The sequence below is a fragment of the Lonchura striata genome, chromosome 21 (assembly GCF_050655825.1).
Source record: "Lonchura striata isolate lonStrDom1 chromosome 21, ASM5065582v1, whole genome shotgun sequence".
Lineage (NCBI taxonomy): Eukaryota > Metazoa > Chordata > Aves > Passeriformes > Estrildidae > Lonchura > Lonchura striata.
Genome location: NC_140723.1, coordinates 9,128,100 through 9,152,535, shown reverse-complemented (window position 1 = coordinate 9,152,535; position 24,436 = coordinate 9,128,100). Strand labels below are relative to the sequence as shown.

The 24,436-nt window shown below is 50.5% G+C and overlaps 1 protein-coding gene across 1 annotated transcript in view; it reads left to right on the top strand.

Annotated features, from left to right (window-relative positions):
* EPHA8 (EPH receptor A8) overlaps positions 1 to 24,436 on the top strand; it is a 53,799-nt gene that overhangs the window by 6,331 nt on the left and 23,032 nt on the right. Inside the window, exons 2-3 of the mRNA XM_031506637.3 lie at positions 7,083 to 7,147; positions 16,249 to 16,912. Of these exons, the coding sequence (XP_031362497.3) occupies positions 7,083 to 7,147; positions 16,249 to 16,912 (729 nt within the window). The remainder of the gene's footprint in view (positions 1 to 7,082; positions 7,148 to 16,248; positions 16,913 to 24,436) is intronic.

Here is a 24,436-nt window from a genome sequence, read left to right as displayed (position 1 = left end):
ATATTTAATTACCAGTGGTATGAGATATTCAGCCTGTCCCCTCAAAGGCAGTTAGTATTGGTATTTTTGTCTGTGAAAATGTTCCATTTTAGAAAGCTATTTTTAAGAGAGCAAAGGCAAAAACCTTTAAAAGAAATTATCCTTCTTTAAAAATGTCACTGGGGTACAAACAGCTCAGCACAGTTTAGGGTGGCCAACTGGTGTGAGAGCAAAGATGTCTTCAGAGGAATTAGGGAAAAAGCATATGACTGCCTGAAAAACTGCCATGCAAAGACCCTCCAGATAATCCAGGTAAACGAGCACATTTGTAAAACCCACGTTTCCCCAGTGAGGACTCCAGAGAGGATAACACTCAAAGCTTTACCAGGACTGCAGGGATGCAGGGATTGGAGGGAAGAGCAGAATGGCATCTTCAGGGTGCTGCAAGGTTTGCCCCGACACAGATCTCCAGTGCCAAGTTTGCCTGAGTCATGGTGGGTGGCAAGGGAAGTGGCAGTATGGGATAAGAAATCTTACAAATCCCAAACAGGCAGGACATAACTGAGCAGGCATGCAGCTTACGTGTGAGTGAGATAGTCTGGGAAAAGTACTTTGGGACAGCATTAGCAGCTTACCTGGCATGAGCTTCAGTGTCCAAAAAAAATGCAGCAGAGGTTGGAAACCTCAATGACTAAAGCTGAAAATGCATTTGTGTCTATTTTATGATACCCAACGGATGTAAGAAAAGAGAACATGGAGTCAGGACTAGTGTGAGGACACTGGGACAAACCCCTCTGGACACAGCTCCACTTTCTCAGAATCTGTACCACAGAGGTGTTATTGATGCAAGCAGAAGACATTTATTTTGTGTTAGAAAACTCCTGTGTGATTTTTTAAAGCTGTCACGATATTGCATTAGTGGTACCATGAGGTGTTTAGGCTGTCCCTGTACCTGAACTGCAGCTAAGAGGGAAAGCCCCATTTGGCTGCAGGTTCATTACCTCAGGCTTCTTTGAGGACAGTGGTCAGGAATGCCAGGAACCACCCTTTGGTGGTGTGGGAGTTGAATAGATCTGCTCTCACAGGGCTTTAGGCAGATGAGATATCAAGGGGGGGCTGTGCCAGCCATGGGCTCCTCTCTGCTGATGGGCACGGCCGTGTCGTTGTGCCGTCCCTCGGGCTGGGGACGTTGTAGAAGAAAAGACATGTGCAACTCCCAGATGGCCAAATCCAGACCTGGGGGCACCAATTGTGCCTCCTCCAGGGCCACAGACACCCCAGTGCACCTTCCCCAGCCCCACCACAGTCTTGCTTCTTCCCATGCTCACATTGGATGTTTCCATGGAATTTCTTGAATCCCTGACCTTTCTCACCCCCATCCCAAGGGCCTTCCCACCTCCTCCTCTGGCTTCTGCCCTGAATTACATCAAGCCCAGTCACCCCTAAAGCCTGAAATAGTTCCTTTCGCACTGGCTCCGGGACCAGGGACATGGAAGTGTGGGCTCACCTTTACTGGGAGCGCTGTCCAGCCCCACACACTCATCCTCGAGCCCTGGGAACGACCCAGGGGGTTCTGACATTTCCAGTTTCAGCTTGCACTGGAACCAATGAGTGCTGCACACCTGTACTGGGCATTGGTGCACACCAGTTCCGGGGGCATACACCAGTACCAGGACTGCACACCTGTACTGGCGATGTACACCAGTGCTGCAACACCCTGCCCAGTGCTGGGTAGTGTGTTTCATTTGGGTCTCCTACACCAGCATGCCCAGTTCTCCCTCTCTGTCCCCCTGCACACAAGCATTGGGAGTCTCAAAGCAAGCAGGATACATGACCATTTTACATCTCTATTTTCTCACCTGTAGTTTTGAGAGGGAACATCTTTTTGTTGTTTGGCTTTTGATGTGCTTTTTTTTTTTTTTTTCTGGGAAGAAAAACCCTGCCCTATAATTTCAAGGTTTTTAGCCTTAGAAATACTTTATTCAGGGTGTTTTGTTTTGTTTTGTTTCATTTTTTGCATCATTTCACAACACCTCAGTCCTACCACAGGTAGGTAATATGCTCCTGCACTGCACATTATCTTACATGATATCATGCAGGGGCTGGAAGGATCAGGTTGATAATTTTATTTTTAAAACCTGAACTGAGGCTTTTTGTTAGCACTGATTGAACAAACAAGCTTTCTTCCTACATCAAAGTATCTCCTGCTCTGGGTATAGTGAAAAGGGGTGACCCTCCGGGCAGTCCTTATGGGCATTGCCGCTCCTGATGCATTACAAAATGATATAAAATTAAATGCAGAAAGTTCACAGCAACAATCTGGAGGTCTGAGAAGAAATCCTTAAATGGGAATTAGGGCACAGCCAAAAAGCAGCACTGCTTTCATTTGAAAATGTTTCTTTTTAGCTTGGTTTTTCTTTTTGGATTTTTGGTGTTTTTTTTTGTTTTGGTTTTTTTTTTTTTTCCCTTTGTTTTGTTTGGTATTTTTCTTCTTTGATTTTTTGCCTCTTTTTTTTTGTTTTATTTTGTGTTATTTTGTTTTCTAGCCTGCTTCTGGCATTTCCAGAAGTGTAGAAATCCAAAATTCCTGCCAGATTTGATGGTATTTCCTGGATCTACCTGCACTGCTTTTCTAAACTCCTTCTCTGGGCAGCTGAGGCTGGTGGGTGCTGAGGGTAGCCCATCCCCACTGTGTCCTTAGTATGTGCAGCCCTGTGGATGAGCAGCTGCTGGACAAATCCTGCCTGGATCTGGCAGAGCAGCAACCCACTGCTGACCTGGATCTGTGGGGAACATCCCTGCACACAGCTCCTAAAAGGGGAGAGCTGACCTGCCCTCTAGGCATGCTGCTCCTCCCTCTGAGTCCTACACGTTGGCCTCATGTGTTGGGGAATAAATGGCTATTTTTCATTCCTTAAAGATAAATACTGTCCCAGGGATCAGGAGGCTGAAAGTGAAGCTTCCCATCCTGTCCTCTTGCCATGTTCCAAGGCCAGTAAAACTTGACTTCACGTCTCAGTTTCGGAAAGGTCACGGCTGCCTATTCAGACGGCCCTTGCATTAAACGGTGGGACACAAATAGCTGACCCACCCTGGCCCCACCTGCCCCTTCAAAGTTCTGGCCCAGATTACAGGAAATGAATGCCCCTGCCTCTTGTTCCCCTCCTGTGAGGAAGCCTCCTGCTGCCCCTTTCCCAGACTGTCTCCCCACTGCGGATAACCCTCCCTGTGTCATTCCCCCATGCAGAGGGGCCGGGCTGTGGGGCTGGTGTGGGCTGTACAGACCTGCTTGGAGTTGTGGAGCTGAGCGTGCTGCTCTTTGAGTAGTGGGGAGCAGCCAAGCTGCGCTGGTAAGAATTTAATTATCAATGCAAAAGGCATTGTTGCATGGGGGTGGGGGGGAGCCTTGCTGTGAATCTTGGGAGGCCTTTGAAGTTGTGATGGAGAGGAACTGAAGCCCAAGGGAACAGGGCTGCTCCCACTGACCCTTCCTCCCCACACCTGCGCTACAAAGCCCCTGCCTAAGAGGGAGATGGTGGAGTAATTAGAGGGAGGACCACAGTGGGTTAACAATTAGTGAGGGTGCTCAGAGCCCTCTTTGGTCCCCCACTGTTCTTCCAGAGGCTGGGACTCAGCGCATCCACCAGTGTGTCACTCCCAGGCTTGTTCCACCACCCCACCATGAACCCGGGTGGGCTGAGGATGCACAATCTCCCCTAGATACCATGAGCCCATTCCTGAGCCCAGGATGCTTGGATGTGAACCCCCAGTGTGCTCCTACATCTGTTTGTAGGGATGCAATACATCCCTGCAGGAGCTGTGGCCACCAGCAAAACTGTTGGGAAGGGTATCTAAGCACTCACTCTTTACAGATGATATAGATATAGATCTATTATACAGATATAAATAAAGATATTAATATAAATATATATATTATAGAGATATAGAGATATCTATATCGATATTTGACAAGAGATATATGGTCCCAAGTAAAATGCACATCCTCTGGATGCTAGTCCCTGTCTCAGCTCCCTCACTCATCTCAAGTAGGATATAGAATTTGGTAGATATGGGTTTGGAAATGGATACAGATATAGATCCAAAAATAGAGATATAGGTATACATACAATATATATATACATACATCATATACTGAATCACACACTTTGTCTCCTGCCTAGTCTGTATCTATGAGGCTGCAATGTCCACTACTCATGCACCATTGCACAGTGCAACTTTATGCAGCGTGAGGGTCTGCCTTACGTGAGGCTCTGTCTGCACACCCCAGTTGTGCTGGGAAAGGACCTGTTTGCACCTAGGTGCTTACATTTGAACAGGCAATCAGGCTTGACAGCTTTTCCACCAGGGCGAGAATTTCCCCTGACACCTCCTGGTGTTTTGGCTCAATACGCTGAGGCAAGGCCAAGGCACAGAATAGGGAAACGACAAAATGGTGCTAAGGAAAACAAAATGGAGCTCACGGTTTGAGACTGATATGTGCAGACAGTCCATAGCATCAAAGAGAATTGCCCAGCTGTAGGAGAGAGGTCTCCCAAACCGGCACATTTTCTGAAAAAATGTTTGAGCTGAAAGGGGTCCTTTGTGGTGGTCTTGCTCACCCTGTGGCTTCGAAGGCGGGCTCTGAGCATCACCCCCGGAGAAGCAGCGCAGCCGAGAGCTCCCTGCACGGGGCTGAACAGGCACCTGTCACATGAGGCGTGGCAGGTTCCCTTCGGAGCTGGGCTGTAACCTGGGCTGTGCCCAGCTGGGTTTTGGGAGAGGGTTGGTGTCCCCATATCGGAGCATGCAGCAGTGCTGCTGGATGGACACCGGGATCCCCAGGCGTGTGTGCTACCCCATGAGTTAACAGGCACTCTCGGACACACAATGCCTTTGTGTTTGTGCAGTGCCTGCTGTGTGGGCTTAGAATGCAATGCTCTATGCACTTGGCTGAAGTGAGGGAATAAAAGAAACTTATCCCTCTTCCTGCAAAGAGGAATCTGACCATGGGTAGGTTGCAAGCTGGCATAGGTTGTCTGGGAACCAAAGCAACTGAGAGAAGACTCCTTCAGGTCATGACAACATCTCTGTGAGACTGGGTGATGACTACACGGTGAGGTTGGTGGGATGGGGTGTAGCAAGCTGTCTCCAGGTCCCACACACTGTTGGCAGACAAGTCGGGGGTACAGCCCATTATGTGCTCTCAGCATCATTCCTCGTAACGGGATGCTCCCAGTGACCCCAGTTCATGCAGGCTCCTCCTGCTGCCCACAGAGCAGTGGGAGGCAGCCCCATCCATTCTGAGAATCCCAGCGTGGGAAAGAGGGTGCAGAGACCACGGTGGGGGGGACAGAGGGTCTGCAAAAGCTCTCCCCTCCCTGCAACCTGCCTGCTGAGGGTCACCGGGACTGTGGTCCTGCACTGTGAACAGGGAAACTCCCAAGCCTGGGCTCCTGCTGGGTGAATTACCCAGGGAAAATAGGCAGAAAATCTTCAGATTAACAATAACAAATAAAAATGGATTTGAGATCTCCAAGGTAATTACTCTGTGCTGAGGGCAAGGGGCCTCTTTAGCAGTGGGAGCAGTGTCATGCAGGGAGTGGAGGGGCTTGGCATGCTGTTGGGCCAATGGAACCACACAAGAAACCCTGGAAATTCTTTCAAATTGTTCTGCTAACATTAATAAATGCCTCAAAAGCTCCTAATCTGCTCTGGCAGGAGCATGACATCCGGGTGTTTCACAGCCAGCTCACGTCTCTGCTCCTCTCTCCTCCCCTCTCCTTCCCTGCCTGGTAATAGTAAATGAAAGTGGCACCTGTTCCCCAGGCTATAGGGACCAGCCTCATGCTGAGCCCAGGCTCTGCCAGGACTGGAGCCACTGTCCTGATATGCCCTGTCCCTGCTGTGACAAGCTGGTCCTGGCAACAAGACCACCATCCCTCCTGAGCCCAGGGACCAGCCCAGCCCTGGTGCTGCAGAGGGATGCTGTGACAAGGTGCCTCCAGGTCCAGTTTGGTGTTCCTCAAGGGTGAGGAAACACAGCCAGCAAAGATGAAGCCTCCTGAGGCATTGATCTTGGAGGATAAAGGGAATGGGGAAAGCTGGAGGCACTGGGGGTCTCTGTGGGAGCCTGGTGGTCTTGGGGGATGTTGAGGCATCGGGGTCCTGGTGCCCACTGCACTCATTCCCAAGAGTCAAAGCACCTTGCTGGCAGCCTCCTCCAAGCCTCCATCCCTCTGGATCTGCACCATGGAGCTGGGGCTTGGGCTCCTTCCCCAGGTGCTGAGAAACTCAGGGTTATCTGATGCTGTGGGATGTGGGTGTGAGGCTCAGATGGCTCAGAGGCAGCAGTGCCATGGCATCCTGCTTTCCTCCACTGCTGCCACTGCACAGGTTTCCACAGGAAGCTTCTGAGCACATTGGAAGACATCCTCACCTCTCCCCCCACTAAATCTGCTCCCCTTTTCCTGCAGTCTGCCTCTGTCTCCTCTTTAAGCTGGACTCCTGGTGGTGGCAGGGATTTGGAGGGGTTGGCTTTGATGGACTTTTCCAGTGGGGTGTCAGCCAGGACCATGGGGAGTCTCTCTGTGCTGGAGCTGGGCACTGCAGTGCGCAATTACAGCAGCTGCTGGAGTGCAGACTTCAAACCAGTGATGCTGAGAGGGAGCTGAGCCTAAAGGGCTTCCAGAGGAGAAGTGTCCAGCCGAGTAATGATGCTCCAGTTGCATCAGTCTTGGCCCACAGTGGGACTGGTGGACAACCTGATGCTGAGAGTTTGTTTCTACAACCCTTCCTTGCTTTGCGTTCCCTCCAACCTGCTGTTTGCAGCTTCCTCTCCTCCAAAAGGTCACGCTGCTCTCAGTGCTGGGGCCAGGACTCAAACTCTATCCTGAACCACCAGCTCTGGAGAGCATCACTTGTTGCCATCCCCAAACTCCATACCTGCCTCATATCCAGACAGTCCCTGAAGAAAGATTGATGGGTGGGAGGCATTTTCAAGGAAGTGGCAAGTGAAGAGGGATTCTTTATGGTGGGTCTGTTCCTCACTCCTTGGGGATGGGGACAAAGCTTTCTAATACAGCTTTTGCTCCTGTGTTTTCCAGTGAACTTGCTAGACACGTCAACAATCCTGGGAGACTGGGGCTGGATGACTTATCCCTCACATGGGGTAAGTATGAAGTGACAGTGGCAGAAGGGGACCCCAGTGGGATGGGTCACCATGGGTCATTGTAGGGATGAGGAGGGAATGGACATCTCAGCCCCAGGTCAGTGCTGATGAGGCAAACAGACCAGTCTGTTGGGAAAATGCCAGCCTGATAGACTGGAAGAGGGATACAGCTGTTTTGGAAATGCCATTTAACCATCCACGTCCCCTGGTAGGGACCAGGCTGTCACCAGGTCCTGAACATTGAAGGGACTCAAGAGCTGGGACATGCTAAGAAATGTCTCATTCCTCACTGCACTAGGTGAGCACCAGGGGGAACAGCCCCAAATGACCAGGAAGCTCCCAACCACCTGGAATCCAAGGAATTTCTGTGAGAACTGGGCAAGAGGGGCAGGGGAACCTCCCCTTTGGATTGCATCTTACAGGAATGTCCAGGAGGGATGACCCCCACATGAGCCTGCCATCTCCACTGGCTGGATCCTTGCCACATGCTCCCTTCAGTTGCATTTCCATGCCCAGGGTTTCCTGACACAGTAGCTTTCTGGAAATAGTGAGTTTCAGATGTCAGGGTGACCTGGCTGGAAGGATTTTGCTCATTCATTTAGTGAACAGAAACAATCCCATAAATACCCACAGGACCAACTGCAAGGCACAGTGGGGCTTTCTGCAAGCACAAAATGTGCAAAATTGGGGTGCCTACCTGGCTGTTGCTGCTGTGTTGATTTTTCATGTCCATTCTTTTTATCCTCTCTCTGCACTAAACGGTCCTAATCTTTTCAATTCCACCTCCCACAGAAATCTTCCCAGGCCTCTAATAATTTTCATTGATCTGTTGCTTGAGACTTTCAGTCCCCGCACTGCTTGAGCAGGAGTGATCAGAACTGTGAATTCATAATAATACCAATGATCAAATTTCTATCAGACTTTATCATATATGTAAATATATTAAATTGTTAATTCTAATTTTAGCAGTTAGTTGTTGCAATGATGAGTATCCTGGGAATATAAGAGATTGAGAGGAACAAGGTCAGAGGGGACTGTGGAACTAATGTGATGTGATCTCCTGCATAAACACAGGCCTTCAGACCTGTTAATTCAGCTCTCAGAGCAGCCCAGCTTTGAGGAAAAAACATCCTTGGCTGCAAAATTGCTGGTGCTGGTAAATCCTCCAGGTCCTGTGGTGATGCTGTTAACGTGCCCCTGTTAAAAACTGATCGCTACGAGGGTTTGCCTGCCTCTGGTCTCCAGCCAGGGGACCTTCTTCTGCCTCTGCCTGGATGAGGCAGATGCTGTCCTCCTCATGGTTGCCTTTGGCTGTCACTAATCAGCTGTCATCTCATCCCAGCCCTCCTGCCAGATCCTGGCATCCTGGAGGAGCCTTCTCACACATTTGGGGCTTCCTCTGCTCCCCTGCAAGGGAGAATGTTTCTGGGATTTTGCACTCCCAAAGCAGACAAAAGGATTGAGACTACAGGAGCCTCATTCTCACCACATCAGGGACTTCCATGGCCAGCTAAGGTGCAGCATCCTGTGCTGGACATTGACGAATCCAGGGATGAATCCAGAACCCCAACCCATTTGGATTGTCAGCTGTGACTGTCAGGTCAGGGGCTGGGGCTGAGTCTCAGGGCTCTCTACAGCAGATGCCCAGCAGTCCTTCACCAGCAGCTCTTGAACACAAGTACATCTGAATTCTCCATCTTATTGGTGATGTTTATTAAAAATAAATAATAATACTATGAATAATATATATAATAAGTTCAATAAAAGAGTAAGTAAAATTTTTAAAAAGTAAATAATAAATATAACAAAGAATAAAACAAAATTATAATACTGGATGCCAAAAACATAAAAGAAAACCAAAAAGGCTCACAACATTAAGTGCTGTGTAACACCCAACACCAGAGCCACCTCTTGGCCATGCTGCTGAGTCCTACAGGACCTTAGTCAGTCGTGGGGTAACTCCACGGTGCACATACCCTGTGCTTTTGCCCAAATTGTGGCCCTGTTACCAGCAGGATAACCACATACCTGTGTAGAAACTGTCTTGAATACCCTCAACTTTGCATATCTTTTTCCAGCTGGATGTTTAAATGGCTCCTCTAAACACTTGTCTGGACCATGGCTCTTCATGGGCCACTACTCTGGAAAACGCATCTCATTCCTTTACCTCCCTGCTGGTCCTTCACCTCCAGGTTCTTTCTGAGTAGGGGCTTTGCCCTCAGATCTGTTTGCTGTCAACCAGGAGATGCATTAGGGTGCTGGTGTCTCCAGAAAGCTGGGGTAGAATACTTGCTGTCAGTGCCAATGCCTTGGCTCTGAGCAGATGCCTCCCAGGCAGCCCCTACAGTGCAGTTCAGGCTTAGGTGGGGGAAATCTGGTGTGACCCCTGCACTAAGAAAGGAGCAAGGAACTGCACTAAGAAAGGAACTCCCTTTGCTGGTCACTATCTGTGCCCAGTGCTTTGGGTGTCCCTGGGGCTGTTCCTGCCCACTGCCTCGTGCTGTAGCTTTGGAAGGCCTGGGCTGGGCTTGTATAGAGGCACTGTACTGTGAAGCCAGATTTTCATTGAGGTAGTTATTTTTGCTGCCATTTCCTTAATTTAGGTACTCTAGCTGAAAGATTGGTGGCAGTTTGCCCACCCCCACCCATCCCTGCTACCTGCCAGCTGTCCTGCCTGGACCACAGTGCAGGATTTCCCCACAGCGTGTCTGCTCCATCTGTGGGACACCATCCTCCTGCCAAGGGACAGCATTGCTGGCTGAAGTCATGTTCATTTTGCTTTACCCACATCTCCATTCTCCCCAGGGCCACCACATGGGTGACAGACAGCAGGAGATGGGTAGCTCAGCCTGGGTCTTTTCATGGCACTAAGCAGCACAGAGCCTTGGTCCTCATCCTGAGAATCTTCAGAAGGGGAGTTGTGTCTGCTAGCTCACTGCCTAGTGCCCTATGCCCTGCCCTTGGGGTACGTGCAGGTCCTGTCACTCCTGGAGGAAAGGCAGCAGCTTCAGAGGTTTCTTCCTCTGACTGGGAGAGCCCAGAGCTGCCTGCACAGCCAGGGCAAAACCGGACGGGTACCACTTGCAAAGTTCTGATGTTTTCATCACACTTGTGGGCAAGGTGAACTGGCCTCACTGGAAGGCCACTTCCCTCTCTCTGGGAAGTTTATTTCCCTCTCTCATGGGTTTTGCATGGCCAGCGGGAGCAGAGGAGCAGGAGCTGGGAGCAATGGGCACAGTGAGGGTCAGCAGTGCCGTGGGCCCTGGGGAATGTCAGGCCATCAGGGAGCCATGCCTGCCCTGTTTTGACATTTTCTCTTGACAGACAATTAACTGAGGGGTAATTGGCTGTAATTGCTGCTCAGGGGTTTAATTGCATCCCCCCCCCTCACCTCCACCCCAGAGACACGTGCAGGAAGCAGAAGGGTCACTGGGAGCATCCCTGTCCCGCAGGCTGCGGTTCCTCTCAATTATAACTTCAAAGGGCTCCCAGGAGCTTTGCAGCTCACTCCTTTCCCAGAACAATTCCCTTTGCATTGAAAATTCAACTCTTATAGTGTGGTCAACTCCTTCCCTCACCATGCCTCCTGTATTCTCCCCAGCAAAATGCCCCAGTGCCCCAGTGCCCTTCTCTCCCTTCTCCTTGCTTGGCATGTGACCTGCTGGATCAGAGGGAGTCTGATCGGCCCCTTTGCAAATTGCCTTTCTACTGACTAATTAAAACACTGATGAGATAAGTCAACATATTATTAATAATTATTGTATCGTCTACTTTGATTTACAAAGTCAAACAGGAAATGATTTTGTACAGACACAGGGTATCTAAGGAGCTTGAATGATGCCTTGCAAAAGCTAATTAGAATAGGAGCACCTTGAGTGCTGGAGAAAGGCCCCCCATGCTGCCCATGACCTCCCCATCCACACCCACCAGCATCTTCTGTGCTGGCCCCACAGTTTCCCTCTTGCTGCAGGGCATGGGGTCAGCCCAGAGAGCTACTGGGCATTGCCACCCAGGCAGCTGCCCCAGCATCTGTCACAGTCATGGACTGTCCTGAGCTGGAAGGAGCCGCAAGGATCGTCAAGTCCAGCTCCTGGCCCTGTACAATCCCAGCAATCCCACCTGGCATGCTCCATGTTGGCTTTATTGGTGGGAATTAGGAAAGAACTTAGAGGAGTTTGGAGCTCCCCATCCCTGCCCCTTTGCTCCTCAGAAAGGGATGTATCCTGAAATCCCTGGGCACAGTTAGCCAAGGGTGCTCCTCCTTCATCCTACAGTACCCAGCACTGTCAGAAAGGCACCAGATCTGCTGGAACCCCCAGCTGAAAGCACAGACACGGCCACAGGATGGTCTCCCAGCAGTATTTGGGCATTAAGAATGGGGATTTCAGCCCTGGGACTTAGCTATTTTCATAGCCATGCCTGCATACCAGGGGACTTTTTTTGCCTGGGTCTGATCCTGCAGCCAACAGCCAGTCCATGGCTGGGATGAGCCTCATTTGTAATGGATCAGGGTCTCCCTCTGCCCCAAGCCCACTCCTTAAAATCCCATCCCCAGTCTGAGCTGTGTTATGTTCTTTCTATTCCACCCCCCTTCAAGTTCATCTCTTCTTCTCAGAGCACCAAGATCTAGGGGGGCTTTCCCATGTGCCTAGGCCATGTCTCTGCTGTCTCTCACTTTGATGTCCCTGTTGTCTTTCTTGGTTTTCTATTCCAAGCTGGAGCCTCTAGCTGGATCCAGCAAGTTACAGCTCAAGCTGTGGTGAAATTAATTTTCTTTGGAGAAAAAAAAAAGTGTAGGAATTGAACATTGGAAAATAAAGATTTAGACTGATAATTGAGATAAAAGCTCATCTCCTAGTGCTTGTTCAGTAAATCCTGGGTTATTGCTAATTCCCCAGATGCTGGTCACTACCAGTAGTTAATCACCTGCAGTGAAGCTCAGGGTAGTTAACTGCCTGAAAAATCCCTTCTTAGCCACAGCAGTGACTGATTTCATGGGGATTATCTCCATTAAGGCCTCCCATCTAATGATTTATAGCTTCAATAACAGCCTTCTCTTTTTTTCCTCTCCCAGTGACAATGGTGTGAAGAGGTGACATGGCAAGCTGGGAAGGAAAATGCTGGATGTTTCAGTGGCCACAAAAGCTTTGCTATGCCAGGCAGACCTGGCATCCCTCCTGGAAGCTGCCCCAGGGCTGGGAACACTCATTCCTTTGCACTGTAAGGATGGTGGGAGGCAGAGCTGCTGCGCCAGGGGGACACAGTCTCTCCTCTGCTCCTCCTCCTTCTCCTCTGCTGTGCCACACAGGCCCTGGGAGACTTATAAGACCTTACTCAGCTGCCCAGATATCTGCTGTTTTCATCTCTTGCCTTTCATAATCTGGCAAATATTTTATAACTGGTGTTGACTTTAATTTAAACTATTAGACAAACTTCTGAATGCAGATGCAATCACACCATCCCCCAGTGTGTGCGCTCACCACGTTAATTATGATGTCCTCATTTCCATCTCGCTGGGGGATCTTATCACACTGGTGGGGCCAAGCTGAGCTTTGGTTCATAAAATCACTTCAGCCCATGAACTGAGAGCCAGCAGTGCATGGTGCCTGCATTCTTAAACCAGTGGTACCCAGTGTCACAGAGGCCCCCTCCTGCCCACAGAGCCTGGAACTAAGGTGAAACAGAAAAACCCCTCCAGTCATGGGGATTCCTGAAGCAGGCACTTCCATCTCCCTTCAGGTACCTAAAGGGCCTACAGGAACGTTGGAGAGGGACTTTTTGCAAAGTTAAGCAGTGATAGAATAAGGGATTATGGCTTTAAACTGAGGGAGGGTATATTTGGATTGGATATTGGGAAAAAACTTTTCCCTGTGAGGGTGGTCAGGCCCTGGCACAGGTTGCCCAGAGCAGCTGTGGCTGCCCCTGGATCCCTGGCAGTGTCCAAGGCCAGGTTGGAGAGGACTGGAAGCAGCCTGGGACAGTGGGAGGTGTCCCTGCCCATGGCAGGGGATTGGAACAAGATGGTCACTTCCAATCCAAATAGTTTCTTGGATTCCGTGATCCCAAAGGCCCTGTAACTCCTGGGACCTGGCAGGGCCTCTGGGACCTTGGTTGCCCTGTGACACGCTGGGAAGATGAATCTGTGGCATGGGAGCCACGAGGCCTGGTAGCCAGCCTGCCCCATTCTTAGAGCACTTTCCCTGCTGGCCAAGTGTGGCATTTTGGGCTGGTCTCAGATGGGGATCTCAAGGGACTGTGGGACAGAACTGACAGTGCAGCTGCTGTGCAAAATGGAACTAAGTTTGAAAGAGTGATAATGCATATGCAAACTCTCCAAATTCATGAGGTGTGGCTGATACCAACTGCTGCTGGTGCTTGAAGGTGGGCATTTATCTCCTGCTCTGTCAACAGGGAGGATGCTGCCAGCTCAGGGACTGCCACAGGCATGTGGGGACATGGCAGCAGTGAGCATCATCTCCTCTGCCAGATTTAGGAGAGAAGTGAATGTCTGGAGACCAAAACCAACCAGACAAGCTGGAGCCAAAGCATTTTGGTGCATACAATAACCTCATCTTTCCCTTGCCAGACCCTCGTAGAGAGCCCTGACCCCACACACAATGCCAAGGGGAGATGGCTGCGCATTGTGGGGACATCCCTGCTCACCCCCACAGCTCTGCCCTCACACTCCTCCCATGCACAGCTCTGCTTCACTTCCCCCGGGAAACTCAGCAGGGAAAAGACGGGAAACAGATGTTGTGTTAATTTGTGCTCAATTACTTTCGACAGCGACTTCCACCCCCTCGGAAGCACCGCAGCAGCCTGAGGTGTGGGAGCAGGAGCTGCTCTGCTCTGCTGGGCCTGCCTGGTGCTGCATGCACTCCCCTGTGCCCCCGACCAAGCAGCACGGCAGTGTCCTGGATGTCACAGCACCTTTGACAGGCTCGTCCCTGGGCTTGGGAAGCTGAGGGCTGCTGCCCTCATCCCTCCTCCAAGTAGACCTGTAGCCTGGCCCTGAGACTGGAGTGCAGCGCATGTTCCTAGTGATCCCAGGACAAGCCTGGGCATTCCTGGAAATTCAGAAGACAATTTTTTTAAATGCATCACAAAACATTTTTCTTATCTGGGAATGGTTTCATTTTGACCCCCTTTGCAGCATATTCCTGTAAATGGAGCTGCTGCCTTTTCCAGGTTGTTTTAAACTCTTTAGGACAGAGAAGCAGTTTTTTCCTAAATGCAGGCAAAAACTGGAGATGTATAAGACTGCAGTAATTGCTCTCATCACCCTCACAGGAGCAGAAGGCATGACAACACCTCCCCAGAATTAGCAGGTCAGGGAGGTCAAACAAGGACGGACATTCCCATCTGAGAGGGGAGGAGGGAGTGGACTGTTTTGAAGGTATCACTGATACCTCTTTCCTGTATCTCTTATGCTCTGGAGGTGTGCTGCCCTCTCCTAGCTGTGCCCTGTCCCTGTGCTGCTGTCCCAGTGATCTTGTCAGCTCCCACATCACTGGGGTGAAGGCTGCAGGCTCACCTTTGAGCTGAGCATCCTTCTCTCAGGACTGCTGTTCTGTGGCTAATGAAACACAAGTCACCACTCGCATAAGAAAACACCATTTTTGTCCTGTCAGAGGGTTTAATTTAATGTAATTATAATGCTGCCTGAAAGATTTGTTTTCTTGCTCTGTGCAGCATGGCTGGGGATTTATTTGGCTCCCCAATGCCCACAGACAGCTTGGTACATAGTGATGCCGAGGTGGGGACCTGCTCCCTGCCAGCTCCCAGGCAGAGCCAGGACCCCAGGAAGGGGCTGGAGGGGGATGCTGAGGCTGGGGGGAGAAAGGTGGTGATTATTTGGAAGGCAGAGGAGCAGGAGTGCCAGTGCCTTCCCCAGTTTCTGCAGCATTGCATCTAAGGCTGTCCCTTACAGCTGGACTTGGGCATGGGGGTGGGACTTCAAAGCCTGTTTCTAAGTTTGGGGAAAAGCTAGATGGTTTGAAGTTCTCCTCTGCTTCTCTTTCTCCTCCTCTTCTCTCCTAAGAATTCAGTGGTCCCAGACCCATCCATGGGGTGTGATTGGAATATTTGGTATGAGCAGAAATGTGAGCTAAAGAGGTGGTGAGAAGCCCCAAGTGCAGCAAAAGTCTGTGTGTCCTGGTGAGGCATTTGGTGAGAGTGAAGGGGGAGATGCGAGCCGAGACTGAGCCCCCAGAAGTGTCATGTAGCTTGCAACAGCTAAGTTCTACTCGTTCCTCACCTATGGAACTCATCTCCAAAATACCACCACTTCTTCTCACTTCCTATCACTTAAACCCACTTAGCATCCCTCCCTTATGTGACACCCATAAACTCACTCCTCTAAACTCATCCAGACCCCCCTCCATTGCAATCCTGCTTGCTGCAACCTGCTTTTGCCAGTATCTCCTCCCCAGGTTTGCCCTGCAGCCACAGGTATATGGAATTTTCACCCCTCAGCTGTCAAGCCATGAATGTCCCGGTTCCCAGAGCCAGCCCTGATTCTGCCTCTCAGTTGTGTTGGGCACTGTGGGTTCACACTGAGGAGCCACACTGCCACCACCTTGCAGGGAAGAAGAGACCTCTGAGCCCCCATGAGTCCACATTTCTTGCTGACAGTCCTGTGCTCAGTACATGAGCACTCTGGTATCCACCCTGAAACTCCTTCTCCATATGAAAAGCACCCAGTTTTCTTGTGCAGGAGCCAGTGGAGATCCAGGTGAGCACAACTCAGGTGGTTCCTGCTGCTGCTGGAAATGACAGACAGCACCAAGAAAAAGAACTTGCAGACATGAGCTGGAGGGTTTGGAGCCCTCCCAAACACACATTGCCATCAGCTTCTGCCAGGACCTCAGCTAGTGTTCCTTTCTGCAAGCAGGGCTGCACCTCCCACAGTGCTACTACTGGGTGTCACTGCCCAAATTATTGCAGATAATGGGTGCTCCTCATATCCCTTTGCCCCGTGGAAGCAGTGACCTGTCCAGACACAGGAGCAGGGCGGTGGGAGATGGCACACACTCCTGCATGCTCCCTGCTCCCCCAGGGGTTGGGAACATCTGGAATTACCTGTTTTCTCTGTCCCACAGTGGGATTCGATCAATGAAATGGATGAGTTTTTCAGCCCCATCCACACCTACCAGGTCTGTAACGTCATGACCCCCAATCAGAACAACTGGCTCCGGACCAACTGGGTGCAGCGGGACGGAGCGCGGCGGGTCTATGCAGAAATCAAATTCACGCTGAGGGACTGTAACAGCATGCCAGGTGTGCTGGGCACCTGCAAGGAGACCTTCAACCTCTACTACATGGAGTCTGACCGGGACCTGGGCACCAGCACCCGGGAGAGCCAGTTCCTGAAGATCGATACAATAGCAGCAGATGAGAGCTTCACCAATGTGGACCTGGGCGTGCGGCGCCTGAAGCTGAACACAGAGGTGCGGGGTGTGGGGCCGCTGAGCAAGAGGGGCTTCTACCTGGCCTTCCAGGACATAGGTGCCTGCATTGCCATCGTCTCGGTGCGGGTGTACTACAAGAAGTGCCCAGCTACAGTGAGAAACTTGGCATCCTTCTCCGAGGCTGTGACTGGGGCAGACTCGTCCTCCTTGGTGGAAGTGCGAGGAGAGTGCGTGGGCCACTCGGAGGAGAGAGACACCCCCAAAATGTACTGCAGTGCTGAGGGAGAGTGGTTGGTGCCCATCGGGAAGTGTGTGTGCAGTGCTGGCTATGAAGAGCAGAGGGATTCCTGCATGGGTGAGTCTCTACTTCTTGCCTGCAGTGCCTGCAAGGGAAGGGGTGGCTGCAAGGGGCTCTTGCCTCTTTGGGGAAGGGCTGAAGACAGACGCCTGCTCACAGAAACTGGGACAGACAGTCTCTGTGGAGACCTAGGGCTGTCCATGCATTTGCTGGCTGGCTTCATGCTTCCAAAATGTGTGGCTGGTAAGACTGACAAACCCTCTGGGAGTTCCTGTGGCTCTGACAGGTCCTGGTGCCCAGGGCAGGGCTTTTGGATGGGGATTGGCTGGCATCAGGACAGGGGCTGCTCTACTTCCATCTTTCTGTACCATGGATCACTGGCCCAGAGATCCCAGCTCAGTGCAACCAGAAGCTCTGACTGGTGCTGAGATCTCTGGTGTGCTCCAACAAGGCACTACTTGGCCTCTCCATAAGACTTGCCTCTGGAATGGGTTTAAAAGGGAGAAAGGCCAAAAGGAAAACACTGAGCTTTCATGGAACAAGGTCATTGCCTCCATCCCTCACCTCCGGGGCTGCTGCAGATCCCCTCATCCGGGGGTGTGGGGAGCCTTCCCAGGGGCCCTCAGTGCCGCTGGGCAGCTTCAAGCTGCCGACTGTACAAACTGTGATAAGGAAGTGGGGTGACCAGCAGCAGGCACAGGGATGTGTGTATACAGAGCACGGGCTCCCCGGGAGAGCCCTCCACACAGATTTGTTTGCTCTCTGTTTCTTCATGGGATGTGTTGGGGGGGAGCAGCACAAATATGAATGTGGGGCCTTTGTTTGAGTTTTGTGGTAACGTCAAGTGGAGCATTTGTCTTGGGGAGGCTTGACTCAAGGTTAGGATGTCCGACACCAGACTGGAATGGATCCAGGGGCTGCTGGGACCCACACTGGCTCCTGCAGGTCTCCAGTTACAAAGTGGGAAGGATGAGCAGAATGAATGCTTTTATCTGAAACTTCTCCTGCCTATGACAGTCGATTTGAAAGTTGTCCTGAGATAGATTTAATAACTCAGAAAAGGTCTTCCATAATGTTGAAAAGTGGGTGCAAGATGTATGTGGGGCCAGGCATGTGTTACTGCAGGAGGGGGCACTGGCATGAGCCTCCTGACTGGTTGTGCCAGCCTCACCACTACAAGGAGCTACAAGTTGGCTCAGACAGACAAAACAGCCCTTCTTAATATTCCCCTCCAGCAGTCCTGTACTGCACACTCTGCCTCAGGACATCCCCACCCCAAAGGCAGGAGGCTGAGCAACGCTGTGGCATTGGTGCTGGGCTCTGCCTGCCTCATTTTCATACAATTCCCTGGGTAGGTTTGCTCTTTCCTGGCAATGAAGCTGTGGCAGAGCCCCTTCTCTGCCCTCCTGCCCATTTCTAGTGGGATTGCTCCTACCAAAGGCATGGCACAGGAGAAAGTGTGGTCCAGCATGTGTCCCCAGGTGGTCCCACAGACGGACTCAGACCCAGCAATGCTCTCTGGTAAAATTCTCCAAGCCTTGTGCCATCAGAAACAGGACAGAAATGTCACTGGACTTTCTCTGACCTCAGTGGTGTCTCACCCTCCTGCCCTTCCTGTTCCATTTTTCTGGTTCCAGCACAGTTCGATGACCCGACATTGAGTGAAGAGGGGCAGCACCTCCTTTCCTGCATCTCCTTTGGTGGGGCAGCAGGACATATATTTACATATGAAGGCAAACAGATGCAAATCTCTGATCTTGTGCCTGATAGGGGCAGAGTTAATTTTTCAGGCTGAAAAGTGCCTTTCGGGGATGATTTATAAGCCCAGTGGATCTGCTGGAGTTGGGAATTAGCCGTTTTAATTGTCAGGCAGACAAAAGCAGGATTCCAGTGGCTGTCGCCCCAGCAATTTTTCATTCTCGGTCACAGGGATGAGATGGTATAAATCACTCCTTGTGGTCCTAATAATCTTTCTATAAATATCAGGGAAATTCATTTTTTGCTTAGGGAAAGGAGGTGTGAAGGGGAAGAAATTAGAGAAGATTCTTTGCCTCTATGGCAGTGTTTAAAATATGATTCCAAATTAATTTCCTTCTGCCTTTCACATCCGGACGCCTTATTTGTCAAAGCTAAAGATATTTGAAGAGTGGAGGCTACTTCCCCTCCTCTTTAACATTCATTTTTCTAAGGGCCTGCCAGAGTGATGGAAGACAGCTCAGGAAACCACACCATAGCCAGGTCTGTTCCCAGTCCTTCAGAGAAGTAAGGCAGTATCACAGACCTGGGAAGGAAGAGGTGAGGTGGGATGTGGTGAAAGATGTGGAACATCAGGAACTTCTTTGCCTCTCATCCCCATTACAGAGTTGTAGAATCCCAGACTGGTTTGGGTTGAAAGGGATATTAAAGCTTATCCTATACCACTGTCTGCCATGGGCAGGGGCACCTTCCACTTGACCAGGTAGCTCCAAGCCCTGTCCAGCCTGGCCTTGCAGGGATGGGGCTTTGCTGTCATCCATCATGTTGGATCCTTCGCTGCCCTTTTTTGGGGCAGGGGCGGGGGATGTGTCTGGGGTCTCTGACTCCTGCAGTCATCCCAGCAGGATCCACATTTCGCCTTGCTTTGATGTCCTGCTGTTTACCATAAGGATGTGAGGGGCAATTTCCATGGGATTGAGGGGGCACTGGGATGAGGATCATCTGAGGGTGCCAGCTGGCTTGGCACTGAATGTGTCACAGCCCCCACGCACCAGACATTTGTCCCTGTATCTGTGCCTAATGCCTCTGCCAGATTCCTCTCCAGAGATCCCCCTTCTCCCCTTCTCCAGCTGGGCCTGGGCACATGTGCTACAGTACGTTACTGGACAGAAATGGGATTTGAGCTGGAATTCCTACATCTATTGATGCCATCCTGGGGTCTGCCAGCTCCTAATATTCCCAGCATTTAGTCCCACAGCATCTTGTGCCACAGCCACCCAAAGGATAAAACTCCTGGCACAGCACAGCCCACTTGTTTTTCCCTCTGTTTTCAAGGTTCTGAAGGACTTTTCTTCCCTTACCCTCTAACCCACAACTTCAGACTGCTCTTTCCTCCTTGAAATGCAACAGTCCACATACGACACATTAACAACTCTTACACACAGCAAATAGCAACTGCTCTGTCTAAACAGCAGAATAAGCAAGAGCGGGAGGGAAAGGGATCTGTCCCAGCAATTTATTAGATAAGGAGACAATCAGCATAATTTGGCTTATTTATATGCAGCTGCTGTGCAGGACAAATGGATACCCATTTCAATAAGGTCAGTGCAATTAGAGGGATGGGAAAGGGGAGACTGGTTGTGCTTCTTTGGGCAGGGAAGGGCACATAATCCACCACCCCAAAGACTGAGAACTGGGGCGTGAGTACCCTGTCCTGTGTGTGGATGGATGGAGAGGTGGACATGGAGTGTCAGGCAGGTGGGGGCAGTGGCTCTTCAACCACAACCCTCCTACCAGCCATGGTCAGTCCCTCTTTGGGGAGGGCTGTCAGGCTCCTGAGCCACCAAGACCTTGGGTTTTGGTGGTGGTCCTTGGTGGATAGACCTTGGTCCTTACACCAAGTAAATCCATGGTCCTTGCATCAGGGTCCGCCTTTTGAGTAAAGTCTGAATTATTTCTTGGGCTGCATCTCTCACCAGCTATCAGTGAGCAAAACTTCAAGTTGGGCTAAAATCAGTTCAGCTGCTCACAGGTTGTGCAGAGTTTGTTTGCAGCATCGGCAGCAGTGCCATGGCTATAGATCATGGTGCTGCTCTCTGGGAGTTGACACAAACCAGCATCCAGCATCCAGCATCCAGACATGGGAGACCCCCAGAAGCACAGAATCCCCCAGGAAGGGTTTTTGTTAATAATCAGGTGGAAAAGAGGGCAGACCATCTTTCCTGTTGTCAGAGTGGGTGGATGAGCCTTTAGCAGAAATGCCACTCCCAAAGAGCTTCTTTTTGTTGAATATCCATGGCTTTCAGGAGCTGTTCAGACATTTCTGTCTGAAGTTTGGAAACAGGCCTCTTCTCCTCTGGGTCTTCTGGTTGCACTGGCTGCTTTCCCTCCATTCTTGGGACCTTCAGTTTGGCTGTTCCCTTTAGATGGAAAATGGGGATGAGAGAGCAGGAACTGAGCAATTCCTAATTCTTGCTCCAGCAGCCCATTTGTACATGAGGATGGGTGTTTGTAGTCTGAGTGAGAACAGCCACCAAACACAGGTCTGCTGTGTGTGGCTGAACGAGGATCAGCCCTGGGTTAGATTTTACCCAGCTCTGCTTCAGCAAGAAAATGGCCTTTTTCCTCTGGACGAGAGAGGGACACTGCCACTGCTTGGGACCCTTTCCCCTCCAGCCTTCAAACTGAAGGAGAGGTGGGAACAGACGAAGGACTGCTGAGCTCTCTCGTGCCTCCTGTGGTACACAGCTGGTTGAAATGGGTCTGGAGAGTCTGGTTAGCAATCTGGAAGCCAGTTAATTTTTTCCAGTTGGTGAGATTCATGCTGATGAACCAATCAGCAGATTTAATGTACCTTAAAACTTCCTTGTGGGCAACTTTAATCGAGCAATTAAAGCACTACAGCATTGCTAATTAAGAGGAGAAAATACCCAGCTTGGTAATTATGTGCTTGTGAATACAGTTTTGTATCCATGGACATTACGAAGGAAGTCCCACAGCTGGTGGGGCAAGGGGGGAGCAGAGCTGTGTGAAAGGAGGGGAAACCAGCTGCATCCCATGTACTGTGCTGGGGGCAAAGCCTGGCACAGGGGCAGGGAAAGCCCTGGAAACACCTAAACAGACACATGCCAGGTGAAGACACTGGATGGGGCTTGGAGCAGCCTGGTCTGCTGGAAGGTGTCCCTGCCATAGGTAGAATGAGATGGGCTTTAAGGTCCCTTCCAATCCAAACCATCTGGTGATTCCATGATTCTATGAGAATACCCTGTTATTGCAGCTCCAAGCACACATCTTGGAAGATGTTTCCGTTTTCTTGGTGTGGATTTCAAGAGGAATTTCTGTGCAAGTCCCAGCACACACATGGCAGGCCCAAGCCACAGCCTTACCTTCCTGCAGCATCCTCTGCCTGCTGTCTGGGTACCTGGCTGTATGTGGTACCCAGAGCTGGTGGCACCAATGCCCCAGGTGTCCCACACTGAGGGCTTTTGCCATGGGTGCACTAAGACAAAGCTTCCAAGGCCAGGAGCAGAAACAGTTCCAAAGTGGTGCAAAAGTCCTTTCTGTGATGCCAGACAGGGGAATCAAAATGTTGGTGACTCACAAGATTTTCATTGTAGTTTGCAAGGCCATCAGCTGCTCTGTAAAATACAGGGAATACTGGTTGGTGAGATCATGTCACCGCTTGGTTATCCCAAAGCTCTGCATCCTCAAAAAAAAAAAAAAAAATTTGTCTTCCAAGATGCTTAAGCTGTGACTATCTAGGAACACAGAATCATAGAAAGGTTTGGGTTAGAAGGGACCTTTAAAGCTCATCTCCTTCCAACCCCCTGCCACGGGCAGGGACACCTTCCAGTACCCCAGACAGCTCCAAGCCCTGACCAACCTGGCCTGGAACACTTCCAGGGATGGAGCAACCACAGCTTCTCTGGGCAGCCTCTTCCAGGGCCTCAGCACCCTCACAGGGAAGAATTTCTCCCAGTATCCCGTCTAAACCTGCTCTCTTTCTTTTTGCATTAGGAAAGACTTCTTTCTCCAGAGGTTTATCCAGCCCTGGGGTGGGATCCTTGGATTCACACTTGCCTCATATCAGGACCTCCAACTCACTGTCACAGACCTGGCTTCTAGACTTGAAGCCCAGGGGTGCTGGGCTGTGTGTGAGTAGCTAGTTCAGCCCAGTGAGTTCGCTGGAGAAGGCAGGAGGCAGGACAGGGTGATACCAGGATCTCCAGCATCACTCCCACCTCTAAAATGCAGTGGCCAATTGCATTTGCTTGGAAAACAAAACAAAGCATAACCCCAGCACCTAAACCCATTTATTTATTTCTCTGCTAAGGAACAAACAAAAAGGATGGAGGTGCCTGAAGAGCACCACTGTATCTCACCAGCACACCAATACAGGGTTTGTCCTCAGCTGAATATTTTGTGTGCCTCTTTTCCTCTGAGTTTTCTGTGTTTTGGCGCTGACAGAAATGAAGGGTGAGAATGATAGTGAGCTGGAGTTCAGGGTAGTTATGGGGATTAATCAAATTTTATTTGTGTTTAGGAGGTCTCTGTGGCCCTCTGAGAAGTGGTAAAAAGCAGCTAGGCTGTGATGGATGAGGACATTCACCAGTTTGGGAATGTGGTTTTTTTCAGGGGATTTTTTTTTTTAACTCTTCCATAAAACTTGGCTGCCTTTGGGTAGTGAACACAGGCTGTTCCTCTGGATTTCCAGTGTTTTCCTACTTCCAGTAGGTACCTGGGAAGCTGTTGTTGGGGAGTTTGGACACAGAGCACAAGAAAGACCTGGAATTTTGCACTAGTCCTTACACCGGGGATAGTGTAACAAAGTGGGGGGTGGAGATCTCAAATTCCTCACCAGCACATTCAGAGGCTAGGTGAGATTGCCTTGCATGGAGAAGACTCTCCTCATTCCACAGAGCAGTAGGGCCCTGCTAGAAACTTGTTCTGCCCTTGACAGGAGCTCCAGATGCCACTCACGGCACTGTTTGTGTCAGGGCTTCTTCCCCTCTGAAAACAAGGTGCTGCTGCTGCCACTCCTCCAAGGAGAAAGATCCAAGGCTGGTGGAGCTCAGCTGCGCAGGGGCAAGGGCTGGGCTGGGCACCCTCCTTTTGCAGCTCAGCCCCTCTAACATCCACAGCCATATGGATGTGCTGAGAGGGCTCACATGGCCCCCAGACTGCATTCCAGCTCCTGCCAGGGATGGGATGAAGCTCTTGGTGTTCTGTGTCTCCTTTCCTCTTTCATGCCTCACAACAGGGACACAGATTTACCTCCCGCACTGTCACCTTCAGGCATGACACCCCTTCCTCTAGACTGTGTTTTCAGGGTTTGGTTTTGGTTTGGTGAAATCTGTGGGGTTTTTTCAGAAGCTTTGGACACTTCTGTCTAAAACTCTTTGACAAGACTGAGTTTGGGAAACAGCTTTTTTCTAATTCTGGCACTAGGCTGCCTGTTTCCATTCTTCTCCAACAAGCTGTAGCCTTTCTCTGGATAGGCTTTATAAAAAAGCCTTTGCTCTGAGCATGTCAGGCTGTCTCACCTACACAGGTCTGCACATCCTCACCTCCACTCCCACAGAAGGATGTCTGCACCAGGCAGCAGGGCAGCACTCACAGCAAACAGGGACGTGGGTGTTTTCTGCTTTTATTTTTTATTTTTTATTTTTTTAAGATGTGGGAGAGGTGGGGGTGTGTCCAACAGTACTGAAATCAAGCTGAATGGGGATGTGAGCAACCTGGTCTAGTGGAAGCTGTCCCTGTCCATGGCAGGGCAGGGGAGCTGGATGACCTTTGAAATCCCTTCCAAACAAAACCGTTCTGGGATTTATGGAATTCCATGCTAGAGGTGTGATTCCAAGTGATTCTGTGATTCTAACACCTGCT